At 40.2% G+C, this 21714-nt stretch overlaps 1 protein-coding gene across 1 annotated transcript in view; it reads left to right on the top strand.

The window, feature by feature from the left end:
• Window positions 1-21714, top strand: part of DNAH12 (dynein axonemal heavy chain 12) — a 262745-nt gene that overhangs the window by 229044 nt on the left and 11987 nt on the right. The window contains exons 64-70 of the mRNA XM_055110974.2: window positions 3455-3605; window positions 3813-4066; window positions 4590-4730; window positions 12463-12600; window positions 16141-16374; window positions 17235-17423; window positions 17835-17938. Coding sequence (XP_054966949.1) covers window positions 3455-3605; window positions 3813-4066; window positions 4590-4730; window positions 12463-12600; window positions 16141-16374; window positions 17235-17423; window positions 17835-17938 — 1211 coding nt within the window. The remainder of the gene's footprint in view (window positions 1-3454; window positions 3606-3812; window positions 4067-4589; window positions 4731-12462; window positions 12601-16140; window positions 16375-17234; window positions 17424-17834; window positions 17939-21714) is intronic.

The following is a 21714-nucleotide window of genomic DNA, read 5'->3' as shown; positions in this document are numbered from 1 at the left end:
TTGCTTTATGAATCTGGGTGCTCCTGTATTGGGTGCATATATATTTAGGATAGTTAGCTCTTCTTGTTGAATTGATCCCTTTACCATTATGTAATGGCCTTCTTTGTCTCTTTTGATCTTTGTTGGTTTAAAGTCTGTTTTATCAGAGACTAGGATTGGAACCCCTGCCTTTTTTTGTTTTCCATTTGCTTGGCAGATCTTCCTCCATCCTTTTATTTTGAGCTTATGTGTGTCTCTGCACGTGAGATGGGTTTCCTGAATACAACACACTGATGGATCTTGACTCTTTATCCAATTTGCCAGTCTGTGTCTTTTAATTGGAGCATTTAGTCCATTTACATTTAAAGTTAATACTGTTATGTGTGAATTTGAACCTGTCGTTATGATGTTAGCTGGTTATTTTGCTCATTAGTTGATGCAGTTTCTTCCTAGTCTCGATGGTCTTTACATTTTGGCATGATTTTGCAGCGGCTGGTACCAGTTGTTCCTTTCCATGTTTAGTGCTTCCTTCAGGAGCTCTTTTAGGGCAGGCCTGGTGGTGACAAAATCGCTCAGCATTTGTTTGTCTGTAAAGTGTTTTATTTCTCCTTCACTTCTGAATCTTAGTTTGGCTGGATATGAAATTCTGGGTTGAAAATTCTTTTCTTTAAGAATGTTGAATATTGGCCCCCACTCTCTTCTGGCTTGTAGAGTTTCTGCCGAGAGCTCAGCTGTTAGTCTGATGGGCTTCCCTTTGTGGGTAACCCGACCTTTCTCTCTGGCTGCCCTTAACATTTTTTCCTTCATTTCAACTTTGGTGAATCTGACAATTATGTGTCTTGGAGTTGCTCTTCTCGAGGAGTATCTTTGTTGCATTCTCTGTATTTCCTGAATCTGAATGTTGGCCTGCCTTGCTCGATTGGGGAAGTTCTCCTGGATAATATCCTCCAGAGTGTTTTCCAACTTGATTCCATTCTCCCCGTCAGTTTCAAGTACACCAATCAGACGTAGATTTGGTCTTTTCCCATAGTCCCATATTTCTTGGAGGCTTTGTTCATTTCTTTTTATTCTTTTTTCTCTAAACTTCCCTTCTCGCTTCATTTCATTCATTTCATCTTCCATCGCTGATACCCTTTCTTCCAGCTGATCACATCGGCTTCTGAGGCTTCTGCATTCTACACATAGTTCTTGTGCCTTGGCTTTCAGCTCCATCAGCTCCTTTAAGCACTTCTCTGTATTGGTTGTTCTAGTTATACATTTGTCTAAATTGTTTTCAAAGTTTTTAACTTCTTTGCCTTTGGTTTGAATTTCCTCCTGTAGCTCGTAGTTTGATCATCTGAAGCCTTCTTCTCTCAACTCGTCAAAGTCATTCTCCGTCCAGCTTTGTTCCATTGCTGGTGAGGAACTGCGATCCCTTGGAGGAGGAGAGGTGCTCTGCTTTTTAGAGTTTCCAGTTTTTCTGCTCTGTTTTTTCCCCATCTTTGTGGTTTTATCTACTTTTGGTCTTTGATGATAGTGATGTACAGATGGGTTTTTGGTGTGGATGTCCTTTCTGTTTGTTAGTTTTCCTTCTAACAGACAGGACCCTCAGCTGCAGGTCTGTTGGAGTTTGCTAGAGGTCCACTCCAGACCCTGTTTGCCTGGGTATCAGCAGAGGTGTCTGCAGAACAGTGGTTTTTCGTGAACCGCGAATGCTGCTATCTGATCGTTCCTCTGCAAGTTTTGTCTCAGAGGAATACCCGGCTGTGTGAGGTGTCAGTTTGCCCCTACTTGGGGGTGCCTCCCAGTTAGGCTGCTCAGGGGTCAGGGGTCAGGGACCCACTTGAGGAGGCAGTCTGCCCGTTCTCAGATCTCTAGCTGCATGCTGGGGGAACCACTGCTCTCTTCAAAGCTGTCAGACAGGGACATTTAAGTCTGCAGAGGTTACTGCTGTCTTTTTGTTTGTCTGTGCCCTGCCCCCAGAGGTGGAGCCTACAGAGGCAGGCAGGCCTCCTTGAGCTGTGGTGGGCTCCACCCAGTTGGAGCTTTCCGGCTGCTTTGTTTACCTAAGCAAGCCTGGGCAATGGCGGGCGCCCCTTCCCCAGCCTCGCTGCCGCCTTGCAGTTTGATCTCAGACTGCTGTGCTAGCAATCAGCGAGACTCCATGGGTGTAGGACCCTCCGAGCCAGGTGGGGGATATAATCTCCTGGTGCGCCGTTTTTTAAGCCCATCGGAAAAGCGCAGTATTGGGTGGGAGTGACCCAATTTTCCAGGTGCCATCTGTCACCCCTTTCTTTGACTAGGAAAGGGAACTCCCTGACCCCTTGCGCTTCCCGAGTGAGGCAATGCCTTGCCCTGCTTTGGCTTGTGCACGGTGCGCTGCACCCACTGACCTGCGCCCACTGTCTGGCACTGCCTAGTGAGATGAACCAAGTATGTCAGATGGAAATGCAGAAATCACCCCTCTTCTGCGTGGCTCACGCTGGGAGCTGTAGACCGGAGCTGTTCCTATTTGGCCATCTTGGCTCCTCCCCCCAGGCTTTTTTCTTTCTTAAGGCTTTCAACTGATTGTATGAGGCCCACCACATTGTGGAGGGCAATCTGCCTTACTCCATATCTACTAATTTAAATATTAATCTCATCCAAAAATACCTTCACAGCAACATGTGTAGACTGCTATTTGACCAAATATCAAGATATCATGGCCTCCCAGGCCATCTTTGGCTGATTTATATAACAATTCAATAGGTTAAAAATGGTATCTAAGTATAGTTATAATTTGTATTTTTCTTATTATGAGTATTAGCGTATAAATGAAGCTGCTGTAACAAAGGGACCTAAAGTACAGTGGCTTAAATCAAATAGAAGTTAATTTCTCTCTCTCCTAACAGCTCAGAGGCAAATGATGAAGGGCTGACAGGGAAGCTCTTGCTCCTGAGATCACCCAGAAACTCAGGTTCTTTCATGCTTACAGTGTGGTCCTCATCAGCAAAATGGAAGCTGGCTTGTGAACACTATGTCGAAAAGAGAAGAAAGTGTTGAAGGCAAATAGCTTCCTTAAAATATTATCTGGAAGATCCATAAGTAATTTCTACTTGTATCTCTCTGGCCAAAACTTAGTCACATGGCCACATTACCTGCAAGAAATGCCAGGAAAACTTGGGGTTATAATACCAAACAGAGACAAATAAGTGGGACAATATGCAATCTCTGCTATAATGAGTGACATTGAGCATCCCTCATATGTTTAGGATCAATTTGTACTTCATTTTCTCTAAGCAGTTTGTCTCCTTTGCCCATTTTTCTTTTGGATAGTCTTCTCCTATAAATGTATGTAGTTTTTATTTATTAGAGAAATTAGTGCTTTGTCTATGATGCTATATGCTTTTTTTGACCATTAGGCTCAAATTGTATTCTTTGTTGTTTTTCAATAATATTCAAATCTGTTATGTGAAATAAAAGTTGCTCTAAAGATCATATCTTTTCTCTTCAACAGATAACCCCAGCTATAACAAACTATGTAACTGACAAACTAGGGAAAAAGTTTGTAGAGCCTCCACCATTTGATTTGACAAAGAGTTACTTGGATTCAAATTGCACCATTCCCTTAATTTTTGTTCTATCTCCAGGAGCAGATCCTATGGCCAGTAAGTGCATATACTGTAAACTTTTAAGAAATTATAAATAAAACATCTTGCTCAATACTGATTCCTTATATGATTATAAATCAGTTAGTAAATCTGATATTTACAGAGAAACGTAACTAGAATTTTTCATGATAAAACACCTATACATAAGGCACTTTTTTATAATTTTAGAGTAAGTAGTGTGACCATTTTTTATGCCTCTTATAGGCCTGCTGAAATTTGCAAATGATAAATCTGTGTCTGGAAATAAGTTTCAAGCTATTTCACTGGGACAGGGACAAGGACCGATTGCAGCAAAAATGATTAAAGCAGCAATCGAAGAAGGAACTTGGGTGTGCCTACAGAATTGCCATCTTGCAGTGTCCTGGATGCCCATGTTGGAAAAAATATGTGAAGATTTTACCTCTGAAACCTGTAACTCATCCTTTAGACTTTGGCTGACAAGCTATCCATCTTCAAAAGTATGTTTATTTCCTTATAGAGTTCAGTACATTTACTTAGCTATCTGTATATCTTATTTGTTTTGTTTGTTTGTTTTGAGACGGAGTCTTACTCTGTCTCCCAGGCTGGAGTGCAGTGGCGCAATTTCGGCTCACCGCAAACTTCGCCTCCCGGGTTCAAGCGATTCTCCTGCCTCAGCCTCCCCAGTAGCTGGGATTACAGGCGCATACCACCATGCTCGGCTAATTTTTGTATTTTTAGTAGAAATGGGGTTTCACCATGTCAGCCAGCCTGGTCTTGAACTTCTGACCTCAGGTGATCCACCCGCCTCAGCCTCCCAAAGTGCTGGGATTTCAGGCGTGCACCACCACGCCTGGCCAGCTGTCTGCATATCTTAATCAAGCCTCAGATGCTTAACCTTAAGAGGTTTTTTGAATATTTCTGGAGTTCTCCATTATGCCTGTTTTTTAATCCACGTGTATATGCACTTTTAGAGCCTCCACTTGCTATCTTGTATAATGCTCTCCATTTATTTTGTCTTAGTTCCCAGTAACAATTCTACAGAATGGAGTAAAAATGACTAATGAACCTCCCACGGGTCTTCGGCTGAATCTCCTTCAATCATATCTCACTGATCCAGTTTCTGATCCTGAGTTTTTCAAGGGATGCCGTGGAAAGGAACTGGTAATATTCATCTTTTGGAACTTTTAAAATGTGTTTTACAGTGATCAAATATGAAAGTGTAAAATTTTGTTTAATAATGCTTTTATAACATTTTTATTTAATGTTTTTAAAACTTTAAGCATTTCCTAACAAGACAAAATTGTACTTATCTTGTTCACCATTTTATTCAATATAGTTTGTGTTCCACTTCCCACACAGTAGACATCAAAATAAATATTTGTTGAATGAATGAATCTTAGTTTGTAAGCCAAAGCCCAGTAATGTTTTTGATTAGGACCCGAGAGTAGAAATCTATTTTCCCATTGTTTATTCTTTTTCAACAAGTATGTGTGCCAGGCCCTCTCCTAGGTAGTGTAGATATAAAGCAATGAGAACAAAATAGACAGACAAAGAAATCTGCCTTTATGAAACTTAAATTCTAGTAATAATGTTAAGCATATTAATAGTGCTTTTTCATGTATCCACCTTAAACAGTTTTGTTTACAGTACTGGAGACTTTAAGGGTCCCAGTAGAGAGTACTCATTTCCCTGCCTGAATTCTTACCAATTGAGAAACAGGGAAAAGTATAAATGTATGGTAACCAAATTATAGGCTTAATTATTGATATAGGCTAGATTGGAAGATATAGCTTGTATCTGTGAACAAATGGGTTTCATATTACTGAGCCCTAAAATTAAGCAAATTTATCCACCCAGAAGAGTAAAGGAAAACCCAGGTCCCTGTAAGAAGCTCACTTCTAAGAAAGAAAAGGGAGAAGCTGGGCTGAGCATATCTGGTTTATTTTCCCCAAGTTTACCAGTCCGGTAGGTCACTCCTCTCTCCTGCAGCAAGTGAGTACAAGAATGGAGAAAAGTCCAGCGTGTTACATTATTAATTGGGCACATGAAACATTACTGTGAGGAAATCATCCCCTGCCCTCACCCCAACATGTACTATTTATCATATTTGCATGTTTGAGCTAGAAAAAATGATATTGAAGGTAAAATTAACTAAATTCTTTGAAAGTCAGGTATTTTTCCTCTGCTTAATGATACTTTCTGTGTACCCTAGTTCTGCGCCATAATTTTGTTTGCAAATCTTAGAACAAGAGAGGATATTTTGTGGTTTTATTTAGAAAGAGAGCTTAGTAGAATGGAGAAGATAGTATGGTGTCTAATCCTCATCCAGAGTTTGAGCTCCTGCAATTAGAAGAGCGAGGGCAAGAAAGAGAGAAGGGAAATTTTGAAAGATTCTAAGCTCAAGCAGAGCTAATTTGGGACTCAGATTATTCAAATAAAAATGGTGCTGAGTTAGAGAAGAAGCATTCTCACTCCTTGGGTATTACAACATTGAGCAAGCCACATTGGCACCGTAAGTATTGGGATTTGTTGGGATATCTGAAGTTAGTATCCTTGCCATGTATCATCATTTTTGTGATGAACAGTGGTAATAGGTAAGGCTTCACCAAGCAACTTCTCTGGTAGTACAAACAAATGAAAGCTGGGTAAGAGAAGTAAAAGAATGTAAATGCCCTGTGACATGGGTTCTCAGTATGCATCCGATTCTCCTAGAGGGCTTGTTCAAACACATCTTGCTGGGTCCCATCCCCAGAGTCTCTAATTCAGTGGGTCTGGGGTGAGGCTTAAGAATTTATAGTTCTAACAAATTCCCTGGTGATGTTGATGTGGCTGGTCCTGGAATCACACTTTGAAAACCATTGCCTTCCAGTTTCTGCAGGTGACTGGTTTGTAGACATATTGAAATTCCACTGAGGCTTCCAGAAATAGCTGGAATGCCTTTTGATAAGGCTAATTTCTGACAATTAGGCCAGCAATAATTTGAACTATCATCATTTGGTCATTAAAAGTAAATAAGATCTTTTTAGTCACAGGTTGTTGATATCTTGGGCGTTTGAATTACCTAGCAATGATAAGACATTCGTTGTGAGTCTATAGATCTGTCTGCTGTACTCACTTTATTCTCCTTAAGGGCAGGGATACATTTCTGTATCTTCACTTATTTATTTAGTAAATATTTATTTAGTAAATATATTTATCAATATAAATGCCTACTAGGTGCAAGGCATTCTTAAAGGAACTGGTAATATGGCAATGAACATATATAAAAACATGTAAAAATTCCTATCTTTATGGAGCTGACATTTTAGTCAAAGGAAACCTGTGGAAAGCAAGCTCAACCATAATCCCCACAAACCTGGGGGACTTGTTAAAGCTACAGATGTCAGTGCCCTACTTCTGGAATTCTGATTCACTAAATTTGAAGTAAGGCTCAAGAAGAAGCATAAATATAGCATATCATATATATACACCGTGGCCAAGTGGGATTTATCCCCTGGGATGCTAAAATGATTCAACTTATAAAAATCAATTAATGTAATACACATTAACAGAAGAAAGATAAAAATCACATGATCATCTCACTAGATGCAGAAAAAGCATCCAACAAAATTCAACACTTTTTTATAATATAAACCCTCAGCTGGGCATGGTGGCTCATGCCTGTAATCCTGGCACTTTGGGAGACTGAGGTAGGAGGATCACTTGAGGTCAGGAGTTCGAGACCAGCCTAGCCAACATGGTGAAACCTGTCTCTACTAAAAATACAAAAAAAAAAAAAAATTAGCAAGGTGTGGTGGCATGTGGCTATAATCCCAGTTACTCAGGAAGAGGCAGGAGAATTGCTTGAGCCTGTGAGGTGGAGGGTGCAGTGAGCTGAGATCGTGCCACTGCACTCCAGCCTGGGCAACAGAGCAAGACTCCATCTCAGGAAGAAACAAAACAAAACCAAAAAACAACTCTTAACAAACGAGGAATAGAAGAAAATTACCTCAACATAATAAAAGCCAATATGAAAATACCACAACTTATACTCAACCATGGAAAAACTGAAAATTTTTCCTGTAAGATCAGAAAGAAGGCATGGAAGCCCACTCCTTCTACTTCTGTTCAACATAGACTGGAAGTCCTAGACTGAACAATTAGGCAAGAAAAAGAAACAGGAGGCATCCAAATCAAACCAGAAGAAGTAAAATTGTCCTTGTTTGCAGATGATGTGATCTTATGTATATAGAAAACCACAAAACTCCACACAAGAAAAACCTGTTAGAGCTAATCAATGAATTCAGTAAAGTTTAGGGTACAAAATCAACATATAAAAATTAGTTGCATTTCTGTACACCAACAACAAACTATCTGAAATGGAAATTAGGAAAACAATCCCATTTATAATAGTACCAAAAACAATAAAATACTTAGGAATAAATTCAACTGAGGAGGTGAAAGATATATACACTGAAAACTACAAAACATTGATGCAATAAGTTAAAGAAGACACGAACATGGAAAAATATCCCATGTTCATGGATTGGAAGACTTAAATTATTAAAATGTGCAAACTAACCAAAGTGATCTACAGATTTAATTTAGCAATCCCTATCAAAATCCCAATCTTAAAAACTCTAAAATTCATATAGAACCACAAAAGATCTTAAATGGCCAAACCAATGTTGAGAAAAAACAAAGCTAGAGGCTTTGTTCTCTGAAATCAGGCTACTTCCTGATTTCAAAATATAATACAAAGCTACAGTGATTAAAACAATATGGTACAGGTTAAGTATTCCTTATCTGGAATGCTTGGGATTTTTTTTTAATTTTGGAATATTTGCATTATACTTACCAGTTAACATTCCAAATACAAAAATACAAAACCTGAAATGCTCTAATGAGCATTTCCTTTGAGCATCATGTTGGTACTCAAAAAGTTTTGGATTTTGGAGCATTTTGGATTTGGGGTTTTGGGGTTTAGGATGCTCAACCTGTACTAGCATAAAGTCAGACGTACAGACCAGAGGAAAAGAATAGAGAGCTCAGAAATCAATCTACACATATAAGGTCAACTGATCTTTGACAAAAGTGCCAAGAATATACAATGGGAGAAGTACAGTCTCTTCAACAACTGGTATTGAGAAAACTGCATATCCACATGCAAAAGAATGAAATTTAACTCTTATCTTACACTATACATAAAAATCAACTCAAAATGGATTAAAGACTTACATGTAAGATTTGAAACTGTAAAACTTACAGAAGAACACTTAGAAGGAAAGCTTCATGACATTGATCTTAGCAATAATTTCATAGATATGACACCAAAACACAGGCAACAAAAAGAAAGTGGGATCAAACCAAACTAAAAAGCTTCTGCACAGCAAAGGAAATGATCAACAAAGTGAAAAGCCAACCTAAGGAATGGGAGAAATTATTTGCAAACCATATATTAGATAAGGAGTTAATTTCCAAAATATATATGGAACACCTCAATAACAACAACAGAAAACAAAGAATAACCAGATTAAAAATGGGCTAAAGATTTGAATAGACATTTCTCCAAAGAAGACATACAAATGGCCAACAGATAAATGAAAAAATGCTCAATGTCAGTAGTCAGCAGGGAAATGCAAATCAAAACCACAATGAGATATCATCTCACACCTTCTGGGATGGCTATTTTCAAAAAAACAAAAACCAGCATGTATTAGCAAGGACAGAATTGGAGCCCTTGTACACTGTTGGTGGTAATGCAAAGTGGTGCAGCCATTAAGGAAAACAGTATGGAGACTCTCAAAAAATTAAAAACAGAACATATGATCCAGCAGTCTCACTTCTGAGTATCCAAAAAAAATTGAAATCAGGATCTCTAAGAGATATTAGCAGGCCAGTGTTCGCTGCAGCACCATTCACAATAGCCAGTATGTGGAAACATCCTAAATGCCCATTCGTAGAATATTATTCAGCCTTAAAAAGAAGAAAATACTGCCATATATGACAACATGGATAAAACTTGAAGACATTATCCTAAGTGAACTAAGCCAGTCACAGAAAGAGAAATGCTGTATGATTCCACTTATATAGGGTATCAAAAATAGTCAAACTCATAGAATCAGAAGGTGGTTACCTGGGGCTGTGGGAGGGGGAAATAGGGAGTTGCTTATTAATGGGAATAGTGTCTCAATTATGCAAGGTGAATAAATTCTGGAGATTAGCTGTACAACATTGTCCTTATAGTTAACAATACTGTATTGTACATTTAAAAATTTAAGATGGTAGATTTCATGTTAAATGTTTTACCACAATAAAATGAAAATTATTAAAACATATATGATGTAAACAAATTTGCATGTTCAACTAAGCAACCACTGCGCGCAACAGCCATGATAGTGTTATGAACTAAGGGAGGACAAAGAAAAGAGAAGGGAGGAAAGGGGCAAACATTTATTAACCACCAGCAGATTTCAGTTAGTTTAAATATATAAGCCTTGCAACAGTCCTCTAATATAGGTATCATTTGCACACATCTATTTGTTAAATAAGGAAACTGAGGCTCAAATGAATTAAATAAATTATTGAGGTCATTGAATTAGTCCGTTCTTACACTGCTATAAAGAAATATCTGAGACTGGGTAATTTATAAAGGAAAGAGGTTTAATTGACTTACAATTCCACATGGCTGGGGAAGCCTCGGGAAACTTACAATCATGGTTGGAAGGTGAAGGGGAAGCAAGCACCTTCTTCACAAGGCAGCAGGAGAGAGAACAGCAAAGGAAGAACTTCCAAACACTTATAAAACCATCGGATCTCGTGAGAACTCACTATCACAAGAACAGTATGGGGGAAACTGCCCCCATGATTGAGTCACCTCCCTCCCTCAACACACAGGGATTATAGGTCCCTCCCTTGAAAAGCGGGGATTACAAATTGAGCTGAGATTTAGGTGGGGACACAGAGCCAAACGATATCAGTCGTACAGCTCAGCCCAGTGTTGGAGGTGGGATTTGGCACCCAGGACATCTGACTCTTTCCATTTGTGTGTGATTAACTCTGCTTGGCTGAGTTGAAAAAAAGCTTCATGGAAGAAATGATATTTGAAGTCGGCACAAGAAGTATGTTTAATATGTACAACTATTATGACAAGGTTGTTGAAAGAGCAATAAGGACCTCATTTTGGCTAAACTGGTAGGAAATAAGAATGGGAAGGAATATTGGGTCAAGACTGGAAGTCTACATGCCTTGCTAAGGAGTTTGAATGAGTCAACACAAAACAGCATCATGTCATAGAAAACAAACTAAAATGCATACCCTCACTGATGGCAGGTCAGTGGTATCATCTTTAGGCAGAGAAGGCAGCATCCTACTGCCCCCTTGGCTTAGTCAAAAACAAGCAAAAAAAAAAAAAAGGGAAGGGGTTATTTTTTAAGAAAGTATGTTTTAATGTTCAAAAGTTTTTTAAAGAATATCTAGTTTTTAGAATATCTAGATAACAGGACTGTGGCAAACTACTCTGACGTCCTTTGTCACAGCTCTTCGGTCCATATCTAATTTCAGCCACAATTGTAGAAGATAGTTCTTTGTGAGTTCAGACTCTTCATAGGCTACAGCACCTTATCTCAAGTATGCATCTTTCTGTTTTCTTTCCTCGAGATTTCTCTGATGCAACAGGAGCCTTCTTGGCCTGTAGACACACAAGCATAGACCAAAAATGTGGAGAAATTATCAACCCCAGGGGCAACCTTCAGCTATTCAGAGACCACTTGTCCCAGCAGAACTGAGTCCTCATCACAGCAACAACTTCCATAATCCTTCCTGATACTTTTCCTCTTTCTCTGCCTCCCTTTCCCTACTCCTTTCCTGCTTCCTGGGATCACTTCTCCCATACACCCACCTTCACCCGCATCTTTCTCTCAAGGTCTACTTTTGGAGGAACCCAGTCTAGATAGAGTCCAAAGACAGAAACAAATGTGATCATTCAATTTTCCAGAATTTTAAGGATGGTTCCTGCCTTACGAAAACCCACTATTTAAAAATATGTAGAAAATATATGTAAATTAGATCATTGTTCTTATTGCTAAAGGTTCTTCCCCTATGAAATGTTTCACCACAGCATTCATCTAGTATGTTTAAAATATGCTTTGATGTACTTAGAACATTTCAAAAACGTATCTATTCAGTAAAGCATAGTGTACTTGCATTTTAATATTGAAGAATAATGTCTACTACTGCATTATATGAAAATAGCTGGATGGATTTTCACTGGATTTGGAGCTATGTTTGAAATATTCTAAATTAAAATACATGCTGTGTATCATACTTGAAATTTACTTGGGGGGACCTTAGGGAGTTGGGCAACCATCCTCTGGAACACTGACACAGATTTCTTGAGAAGCCCATGTGACATGCATATCACAGACACGGGGATGCCACAAAGCAGATCAAATAAACAATGGTTTCAAAAATGATTTTCAAATGGAAAGTCACAAAGTCATGAATGACATATTGGGATTTATTCATATCATAATGGTTAATCATTCCCCTGCACTTATAGTCTCAAGCATATGCCAACAAGTTTACAGAATAACATTTAAGTATTGAAGTTGTAAATCTCTGCGAGTAATACCAAAGTATTATTAGTCAATACTTTGGTAAAACGATAACGTTTTTGCATTTTAACAAGGCTTAATATTACTATGGTTTGTCCAGATTTGGAGATTTGAATTAAATCATAAGATGAATACTATTTATAGTAAGTATTATTTTAGATAGGATTTTTTAAATATAGAAGTTTGTAGAGATATGTGATCACAGAATCTTGTGAGAAAGATCATTTATCTATTCCTCTCATTTTACTGATGGAATCTGACCGGAATTTTTTTCTTGTTATGTACTTTTTATATTAAAGGCCTGGGAGAAGTTACTGTTTGGAGTTTGTTTTTTTCATGCCCTTGTGCAAGAGAGAAAGAAATTTGGTCCTCTTGGTTGGAATATTCCATATGGATTTAATGAATCTGACTTGCGCATCAGTATCCGACAACTGCAGGTAAAATTAACAAGAAATTAACATTCATGAAGGATCACTATTTATCAGGCCCTAGGCAAGTCTTTTGCTTGGAATAGCTGATTCACTTCTCCCAACACCACTAACAGGTGGGTAGATGGTAATAACTATGGCTTATGAAGCACTATCTCCATCTGGATTCTTTGTGCTGCAAGTAATGGGAAATCTGATTCAAACTGGCTTAAACCACAATGAAACTCATTACTCACATAATAAAGAGGTGCAGAAGGACACACTCTGGGTTTGGTTGATTCGGCAACATCACAGTGTTGTCATCGAGGACCCTGGTTCTTTGTCTTTGTGCAGTGCCATCGTCAGTGTTGGCTTAACATATGTCCCCACTATCCTCTACTTTCCTCCACTTGGTCAAGTCTACAGCTTAGCTCTATCAATCAACAGAAACAGCTTGTCTACTTTCAGCAGAAAAATAATTTATTGAAAGGATATTGGGTAGCTCAAAGACAGCTGGAGAGTCAAGCTCAGAGAAGAGGCATCCAGAGTCAAATCCAAAATCACTCTGTGTCTGATAAGGCAGCATCTCTACCCTTGTTGAATATTAGACCCCAGAGCTTGTATGGCTGCCACATAGACTCTAGTCTATTGCAGGCCTCTGCTGTCGTGACCACATTCAAAGAGATTCTTTGCTGTTACTAATTTTTTTTGAGATGGGGTCTCCCTGTGTTGCCCAGGCTAGAGTGCAGTGATGCAATCATAGCTCACTACAGCCTTGAACTCCTGAGTTCAAGCAATCCTCCTGCCTCAGCCTCTGGAGTAACTGGGACTACAGGCGCATGCCACCATGCCCAGATAAGTTTGGAAACAGAGTTTCACTCTGTCACCCAGGCTGGAGTGCAGTGGCATGATCTCTGCTTACTGCAAGCTGTGCCTCCCAGTTCAAGCTATTCTTATGCCTCAGCCTCCCAAGTAGCTTGGACTACAGTTGTGTGCCACTGTGCTTGGCTAACTTTTTGTATTTTTTAGTAGAAATGGAGTTTTACCATGTTGTTCAGGCTTGTCTCAAACTCCTGAGCTCAGGCAATCCACCTGCCTCACCTCCCAAAATGCTGAGATTACAGGTGTGAGCCACTATGCCCGGCCCCTTGTAAGTTTGTTGTTGTTTTTTTAAACGTATTTTGTAGAGACAGGGTCTTGCTACATTGTCCAGGCTGGTGTCAAACTCCTGGTCTCAAGCTGGGTTACAGGCATGAGCCACCATAGGTGGTCTGTTCTTGCTTCTCTGTACATTAATCCCCTACTTAGTTTAAGGTGGACGCATCTGAGTAGCCAAGCCCAGGTCACAGGCGTAGGCTTTAGCTGTAAGGGAGCTTGGGAAAGTGAGTAGCTGGCCTTTCACACAAACACAGAATATTAATATTTTTCTGCTCTTTTGCTGTTCTGAGGGGCCTTTTTGAAATAGGACCTAATGAAGTGAAAAGAGAAGCATTGATAAAGTCTAATTAATTGGTGCTATTAGATTTCAGTCAGTTAGGTTTTTGTAAGGCTATAAGCATTTAATCATATTTACACCAACCTTTAAAATAAAAATTGTTAACACATAATTTGTATAGAAATAGTTGATATTTTGTCAAGTCTTTAAAAAACAGGGCAGAAACCTTAACTGGAATAAATATGTCCATTTGAAAATCCTTGTAACAGTTGTTGAGATTGGTGCCTATGGAATTGTAACTGCATGATGAAATGCCATTGATTTTAAACATTGGTTTTCGAGACCAATTTAGTTGGTACAGCCTAAGCTTGGAGAACATTTTGCCAAAACCATCATACTGCATATAATCAATCATCTTCTGGCCAAGCCCCAGCCTACAGCTTCTGATGTCATCAACCTTTCTAGCCCCAACATTGGAAACTGCCAGCATTGGCTGGATCCGTGTTTCATTTCTTCAGAAACTGGAAAGATGATTGAGGATTAATCCTTAAGCCGTCTTCACCTGGTATGAGCAGGCTGCCTCTCTCCAAAAGGCAAATCAGAAAACTGATGGCTAAGTGGAAAGACAGCCAGAGAATGAGCTGTTGGTCTCCACTTCTTGCATATGCCACAAATTTAACATTAAATTCTCGTGAAGTCTCTTCCTTCAGCTTTGGGAGGGGAGGGAACCCAGTTGAACACACCCTTCCCCTCCCCCAAAGAAGAGACATGGAAAAACTTTACTCTTCTTGCAAATAATTCATTTCCCAAAACGACGACCTTCCCTCTTTCTCAGTCCCCTTTCATATCTCTTGACGCCTCTCTTCCTCTTCAAAACGTGGGAGTCTTAAAGGATTAAGCCTTCTTTCAACTTGGTTCTAGAGAATTTAGAATTATTTTTTTCTCAACTGTGCATAATTACTAGTAAGTAAACTTCAGGGGCAGGAAAAGCTCTCAACCCACAACTTATACCATCCCAATACACATACTATCAAAAATTCCTGTATATTAGAACAAGTATGGGATCTGGAACTGGAAGAAATAAATTCAGGCCTTCATATTACTTCACATTTACTAGACTGTTTCCTACTCTGCAGAGTTATTGAGAGGTGAATAAGACAATATAAAAACTATGCAAATGATAGTTTTTATTACTATTATTACAACAATAATAAGGAAACTAGAAATGATATGTATTGCCAGTGGAACTGTGTCATAGTGTGTGATTTATGCTGTTGCACTAAAGTTTGAAATTGCTTTGTTTTTAATCACATTGTGAAAAGTCTCCTAAACCAGGCACCTGGTTCTCAGCCTTGGCATGATTGGCATTTTGGGCCAGATAGTTCTTTGCTGTGGGCAGCTCTCCTGTGTATTGTCTAGCAGCAGCCCAGGCTTCTACCCAATAGATGCCAGTAACACCCCAGCCCCCACCACAGTTGTGACCATCTAAGTTATCTCCAGACATTGCCAAATGTAACCTGGGGGACAAAATTAACCCCAGTTGATAGCTAGTGCCATAAAACAAGGTTTATCCACATTCATATGAAAAATACTTGGTAATTTCCATGTCGTCTTTTTTTATTAAATGTTTTTCTCATTACAGAAGCAATATGTCTTTATTTCAGAAAAAATTAGAGACACAGACAAGCAATTTAAGATAAAATACTATCAGCCAGCTGCAGTGGCTCACGCCTGTAATCCCAGCACTTTGGGAGGCTGAGTTGGGTGGATCACCTGAGGTCAGGAGTTCAAGACCAGTCTGGCCAACATGGTGAAGCCCTGTCTCTACTAAAAATACAAAAAATTAGCTGGGCATGGTGGCACACTCCTGTAATCCCAGCTACCTGGGAGGCTGAGGCAGGAGAATCGCTTGAACCTGGGAGGCGGAGGTTGCAGTGAGCTGAAATCATGCCTCTGCACTCCAGCCTGGGCGACAGAGCGAGACTGTCCAAAAAAAACCTAACAATCTCAGCTACCGAAAGACAACTCATGATAATTCTTTCAACCCCCTTTCTAGATAGATAGATACATACTTAAAATGGAAATGAAGTGAAATACTTTAAGGTTTTTCTTGTTTCATTTTTCCTTTGCTTCAGTTATTTATCAATGAATATGATACAATTCCATTTGAAGCTATATCTTACCTGACTGGGGAGTGTAATTATGGAGGAAGAGTGACAGACGATTGGGACAGACGTCTTCTATTAACCATGCTGGCTGACTTTTATAATCTGTACATAGTTGAAAACCCTCATTATAAGTTTTCTCCCAGTGGAAACTATTTTGCACCTCCTAAAGGCACTTATGAGGACTACATTGAATTCATTAAGGTAATGATGTCACCAAAACTAAGGTTAGATTAATGTGTGATTTTTCTAACAGCAAATGGTGAAATGTTCTTCTCTAATGTATAGGTTTAGACAAATATTATGGTTTCAATCAACTTTTAATAACCTTTTTCTAGTAATTACTGAAAATTAGAAAAGTTTGAGTTTTCCATTATTTGATGTTGATTTTTAACCCTTTTTTGGTCTGCACATGTCTGCCTTATGAATTCATGTATTGTAGGAAAGGAAAAACTTTACCCTCTTATGTTCAGTGCCAGGGGCCTGCCAATCAAACTGACAAAAAACAAATTAGCAGGAGAAGAGGCAGTATAGTTTGTATGGATATTAACATTTTTCTGTGCACATGAGCTTTGCAGAAAAGGAGTGAAAACCAAACGATGCAGTTGTACTTGGGCATTTACCATTTTAACAGAGGGTGATAAATTGTAGAGACATGACTAGATAAAGGAAAGGCGGTTTAGAGTTCTAGGGGCAATACATTGTGAGAAACTGATTAGGAAATATATGGGGGAAACTAGTGGAAGATAAGGATTATTTTGACTGAGGTCTGTTTATACAGACTCATCTCAGTGCCAGTTCTGTCTCCAGTGAGAAGGGTCATTCTCTTCATCCTGGTACAAGAAAGAGGAAATGTATGCTACAAGTCAAAAATGGAATTTGATGCCCTACTTTTAGACAGATAAGGGGAGGGCAGAGACCTCTTTCTGTATCTGTTAATTATTAATTGGCTTCAACTCACATAACCCCTATGCCAAAGTAGCATATTTTGGAGTAGCGTATCCTGATCATCCCTTTCAGTATCCAGGGAAAATATGATGCATGCTTAATTTGTTTTCTGGTAGAAACTTCCATTTACTCAACACCCTGAGATATTTGGATTACATGAAAACGTTGACATCTCCAAGGATCTTCAACAAACAAAAACCCTCTTTGAGTCCTTGCTCCTCACCCAGGGAGGCTCCAAACAGACAGGAGCCTCAGGAAGTACTGATCAGATTCTGTTAGAAATTACCAAAGATATCCTCAACAAGGTAATGTTCAGCTTAAAATATTTTACTTATAATATAAATAAAAATGATACTGAAATGACCATCTGAAAACTCCATGTACTAGCATTATGATCTTGAGCAAGAACTTTGCCTCTCTAAGCATTAGCCTCCAAATCTGTTAAATGGTGATAATACTACCAATTTTTTTAAGTTTTTTGAGAACGTTAAAGACATCATGAATTTAAAGTGGCTTATAAAATGCCTGGCATATAGTAAGTTCTTAGTAACTGTGGTTGTGGATGAGCTAAGGTACATAGGACTTATATACATTACTGTACGTTATGAACTAATGTACATATACACCCTAGTATTAGCTATTATTATATAATGGCTGAATTAAGCTAATTATCCATTCTGAGAATAATTTATGATCTTCAAAATCTATCCTTTTAGCTCCCTAGTGATTTCGACATTGAAATGGCACTACGGAAGTATCCTGTGAGATATGAAGAAAGCATGAATACTGTGTTAGTACAAGAAATGGAAAGATTTAACAAGTAAGGATCTATATCCCCAGTGATTCAGAAGGCAACTGTCTTCTTATATTAATAAGAAAAATAAAATAGTGTTGAAGTGTTGGGGTGGCGAAAATTTTGAGGGTGGTATGAAGAGATAATGGGCGATGTTTCTCAGGGCTGCTTCAAGCGGGATTAGGGGCGGTGTGGGAACCTAGAGTGGGACAGATTAAGCTGAAGGAAGATTTTGTGGTAAGGGGTGATATTGTAGGGTTGTTAGAAGAAACATTTGTCTTACAGAATTATTGGTGATGGCCTGGATACGGTTTTGTATGAATTAAAAAATTAAATGGAATAAGAGAAGGAGAAAAACAGGTATTAAAGGACTAAGAATTGGGAGGACCTAGGACATCTAATTAGAGAGTGCCTGAGGAGGTTCAGCATAGCCTTGCCAGCAAAGATTATTTATTTACTTTAAGAGTTAAGAGTGGCGGTTTGGGGATAGCACCAGGAGATATCAGCTGTGATGGCTTGGAGAAACAGTGTAAACCGGCAGTGTAAACAAGAGCAGGGCATTTATGAGTAGTTGAGAATGGTGAATAGGAGTATGACTAGACAGAAGATAGTAGGGATGACAAGTTTTTTGGGGCACAGTCCAAGTTGATCTGGTGTCTGGAATGAGACTGGGGCCTAATAAAAAGGAGTGTCTATACAGGAGCTTAAATGGGCTGTACCTTGTAGCATTCTGAGGACAGGCCTGAATTCTGAGAAAGGCAAGTGGTAAAAGTATTGTCCAGTCCTTTTTAAGTTGGTGGCTGAGCTTGGTGAGGTGTGTTTTTAAAAGACCATTAGTTCACTGAATACTAAGAGCCTGAGGAACTGCTTGGGTGATTTGAGTAATAAAGTCCGGTCCATTATAGGACTGTATAGAGGTGGGAAGGCCAGACAGAGGAATTATGTCTGACAGAAGGGAAGAAGTGACCATGGTGGCCTTCTTAGACCCTGTGGGAAAGGCCTCTACCTATCCAGTGAAAGCGTCTACCCAGATCAAGAGGTATTTTAGTTTCCTGACTCAGGGCATGTCAAGTAAAGCCAATTTGCCAGTCCTGGGCGGGGGCAAATCCCTGAGCTTGATGTGTAGGGAAGGGAGGGGGCCTGAATAATCCCTGAGGAGTAGTAGAATAGCAGATGGAACACTGAGAAGTTATTTCCTTGAGGATAGAGTTCCACGATGGAAAGGAAATGAGAGGTTCTAAGAGGCAGGTTAGTGGCTTGTACTATAGCATAGCCTGCCTGTGCTGGTGTGTGGCAATTAGGCCTGGTGGAACTGCCATCAGTAAACCAAGTGTGATCAGGGTGAGGAACAGGAAAGAAGGAAATATGGGAAAATGGGGTGAATGTCAGGTGGATCAGAGAGATACAGTTATGGGGGTCAGGTGTGGTATCAGGAATAATGTGGGAGGCCAGATTGTAGTCCCTGCCAGGAACAATGGTAATTGTGGGAGACTCAAAGAGTGAGTACAGCTGAAGGAGCCAGGGAGCAGAAAGTATATGTGTCAGGTATGAGGAAGAAAATAGATTTTGGAAATTATGAGAACTATAGAGAGCATAGTTTGTGATTTTAAGGGCCTCTAAAAGTATTAGGGTGGTGGCGGCCGCCGCACGCAGACTTGAGGGCTAGGCAAAACAGTAAGGTCAAGTTGTTTGGATAAAAAGGCTACAGGGCGCAGTTGCAGTTCTTGTGTAAGAATTCTGACTGCACAGCCCCGTATTTGGGCTGTGGGTAATGAAAAGGGTTGGGATGAGTCAGGGAGAGCTAGGGTGGGGGCAGTCTCTAAAGCTGTCTTCAAGGAACGGAAAGAGAGGAGTGGGGAAAGGATTTAGGATCTATGGGGTCAGCTAGGTTTCCTTTTGTGAGTTTATATAATGTTTTTTGGCAAAACCAGGTATCTAAAGTCGAAAGTATCTAACCATGCCTAGGAAGGAAAGGAGTTGTTTTGTAGGTGCTGGGGTTTGAGAGATCAGTTGGACACGATCGGCAGGGAGAGCACATGTGTTTTTATGAGAATTATGCCGAGATAGGTAACAGATGAGGAAGAAATTTGGGTGTGACTGAAGAAATGGGGGCTGTCTGTGAAGACTTGTGGCAGTATAGCCCAGGTAATTTGCTGAGCCTGATGGGTGTCAGGGTCAGTCCAAGTGAAAGCGAAGAGAGGCTGGGATGAAGGGTGCAAAGAATAGTAAAGAAAGCATGTTTGAGATCCAGAACAGAATAATGGGTTGTGTAGGGAGGTATTGAGGATAGGAGAGTATATGGGTTTGGCACCACGGGGTGGATAGGCAAAACAATTTGGTTGATAAGGCACAGATCCTGAACTAACCTGTAAGCCTTGTCTGGTTTTAGGACAGGTAAAATGGGGGAATTGTAAGGGGAGTTTATAGGCTTTGAAAGGCCATGCTGTGGCAGGTGAGTGATAACAGACTTTAATCCTCTTAAAGTGTGCTGTGGGATGGGATATTGGCATTATGCGGGGTAAGGGTGATTAGGTTTTAATGGGATGGTAAGGGGTGCATGATCGGTCGCTAAGGAGGGAGTAGCAGTGTCCTATACTTGTGGGTTAAGGTGGGGAGATACAAGGGGAGGATGTGAAGCGGGCTTTGAACTGGGGGAAAAGGCGGCAATGAGGTGTGGCTGTAGCCCAGGAATAGTCAGGGAAGCAGATAATTTAGTTAAAGTGTCTCAGCCTAATAAGGGAACTGGGCAGGTGGGGATAACTAAAAAGGAGTGCTTAAAAGAGTATTGTCTAAGTTGGCACCAGAGTTGGGGAGTTTTAAGAGGTTTAGAAGCCTGGCCGTCAATACCCACAACAGTTATGGAGGCAAGGGAAACAGGCCCTTGAAAAGAAGGTAATGTGAAGTGGGTAGCCTCTGTATTGATTAAGAAGGGGACGGACTTACCTTCCACTGTGAGAGTTACCCGAAGCTTGGCATCCGTGATGGTTTAGGGGCTTCTGAGGCGATCGGGCAGTGTCAGTCTTCAGCCGCTAAGCTGAAAAGATCTGGGAAGGAGTCAGTCAGAGAGCCTTGGGCCAGAGTTCCAGGGGCTCTGGGAGTGGCTGCCAGGTGAGTTGAACGGTCCGATTTTCAGTGGGGTCCCACACAGATGGGACGTGGCTTATGAGGAATCCCGGGCTGCGGGCATTCCTTGGCCCAGTGGCCAGATTTCTGGCACTTGTAGCAAGCTCCTGGGGGAGGAGGTTCTGGAGGAAAGCCTGGCCGCTGCGGTTCAGGCGTTTTGAAGTTCTTGTGTGCTGGAGATGTGGCTGGGGTTTGTCTCACAGTGGAGGCAAGGAATTGCAACTTTTTTCTATTATCATACACCTTGAAGGCAAGGTTAATTAAGTCCTGTTGTGGGGTTTGAGGGCCGGAATTTAATTTTTGGAGCTTTATTTAAATTCAGAAGCGGATTGGGTAATAAAATGTATATTGAGAATAAGACGGCCTTTTGACCTTTTAGGGTCTAGGGCTGTAAAGCGTCTCAGGGTTGCCGCCAAACGAGTCATGAACTGGCTGGGTTTTTCATATTTGATGAAAAAGAGCCTAAACACTAACTGATTTGGGAGAAGTGGGATAAAGAAAAAGGAGCATTAACCTTGACTATGCCTTTAGCTCCAGCCACCTTTTTAAGAGGAAATTGCTGGGCAGGTTGGAGAGGGCTAGTCGCGGAATGAAACTGTAAGCCGGACCGGGTGTGAGGAGGGGAGGTGATAAAAAGATTATAGGGTGGAGGAGCGGAGGCTGAGGAAGAATTGGGACCT

The sequence above is a fragment of the Pan paniscus genome, chromosome 2, assembly GCF_029289425.2.
Source record: "Pan paniscus chromosome 2, NHGRI_mPanPan1-v2.0_pri, whole genome shotgun sequence".
NCBI classification, from domain to species: domain Eukaryota; kingdom Metazoa; phylum Chordata; class Mammalia; order Primates; family Hominidae; genus Pan; species Pan paniscus.
This window is presented reverse-complemented; position numbering and strand designations above follow the sequence as displayed.